Source organism: Sceloporus undulatus, chromosome 2 (assembly GCF_019175285.1).
Source record: "Sceloporus undulatus isolate JIND9_A2432 ecotype Alabama chromosome 2, SceUnd_v1.1, whole genome shotgun sequence".
Taxonomy (NCBI): Eukaryota; Metazoa; Chordata; class Lepidosauria; order Squamata; family Phrynosomatidae; genus Sceloporus; species Sceloporus undulatus.
Window position 1 is genome coordinate 222,147,981 of NC_056523.1, and position 1,553 is coordinate 222,149,533.

At 37.5% G+C, this 1,553-nt stretch overlaps 1 protein-coding gene across 1 annotated transcript in view; it reads right to left on the minus strand.

Moving 5' to 3' along the window:
- LOC121920577 (transient receptor potential cation channel subfamily V member 6-like) overlaps positions 1 to 1,553 on the minus strand; it is a 127,410-nt gene that overhangs the window by 23,155 nt on the left and 102,702 nt on the right. Inside the window, exons 6-7 of the mRNA XM_042447702.1 lie at positions 891 to 985; positions 608 to 773 (exon numbers count right to left, since the gene is read on the minus strand). Coding sequence (XP_042303636.1) covers positions 608 to 773; positions 891 to 985 — 261 coding nt within the window. The remainder of the gene's footprint in view (positions 1 to 607; positions 774 to 890; positions 986 to 1,553) is intronic.

The following is a 1,553-nucleotide window of genomic DNA, read 5'->3' on the forward strand; positions in this document are numbered from 1 at the left end:
AATAATAATAATAATAATAATAATAATAATAATAATAATAATAATAATAATATTTACTACCCACCTCTCCCAATGGATCAAGGCAGGGAACAATGAGAAATAAACAATACACAGCATCAATTAAAACATGCAACCATTTAAAAGGACAAATAAGACATGACATTCTAAAACAATATACTGTACATTTAAAATTCATAATTTAAAAATGATGGGGCTAAACCTGCCAGAAGAGACTGGTCTTTAATGCTCTTTTAAATTCAAACAGTATATTCAGATGTCAAATTTCTTGTGGCAGGTCATTCCACAGTCTCGAGGTAGCTAAAGAAATAGTCCCCTGACTGACAGTTGCCAACCTAGTCCTGGTTGACTAGGGTAAATGTCCACCAGAGGACCTGAGTGTTTGGGCTAGATTATATGGGAAGAGGAGATCCTTTAGGTAACCTGAACCCAAATCATGTAGGGCTTTCACATATTCCTACATTCCACATATTGCTATACCAAGTTTCCCTCATAGCTGCAATCAAATCTGGGGTGTTTGTGGATAACAAAGACACACTACTGTATTCTATTTATCACTTTCTGAGTGGAATGTTAACCACTCACTTACCTTTTGGATCATAATGGTGAAGGGCCCCAGCATTTGAAATCCCCGTGCAAAGTACATGACATTACACCAGCCAAGTACCAGAGCAAAGGACATGGGAACCACCTCTCCTTGGGTGCTTGTAACACGCATCACCATGGTCACCAGTATCATGCAGGCATAGGTGATGCTGGACAGACAGAAACAACAAGAGAATGCCAATTTAATCCTATGCCTTCCAGATTTGCAGACCTTTATGGCTTGCTCATACACCCACAACCATAACCTCACTAGAAAGGAGCCTCACATGATGACATGGAACGGTCCTCCAAGGATGGTCTGCCCAAAGTACTTGGCGATTCCAACTCGGACGATATCTGGAATCTGAGAGAGGACCATTGGTCAAAGGTGTTAGTCTTTTAAAAACAACAGCTTTATCCAGTTAGTTTTATTTAATTTATAATACATTTTTATATTTATTTAATATAAACCAAAATGCTACTTAAAATATTACAGTAAATTTTAAAAACAATGATATAAACAATCATATTGAAACACTCATTTGAAAAAGTTTTAAAAGCATTTAAATCATGGTAATCTGTAATAACTGTTAACAACCAAAGGTCTTTCAATATCTAACCATTCGCCCAGCCTACTGGGTTTTTGTTTGTTTGTTTTACAAAACACAAAACCTAGGGCCTGGCAGCTGGAGCTCAAGCTGAGGAGGACTTCAGTTTGTTCCACAAGAGCACATATTGTCCTCTCTCTAACTTTTGACTTGGTAAGCAAGGACTGACTAAATGATTGCAAAAATGGCTGTTGAACCCATTGTGCAGTTGGATATACAAGTGTGGGACCCAGTTTAACCACATTGCTACACAATTATGCTGTGCTAAAAATGTATAGCCTCTTGGCCTTAACTCGGATTTGACAATGTATTTACAGTGAATGTCTAAAATTTGGCAACTGC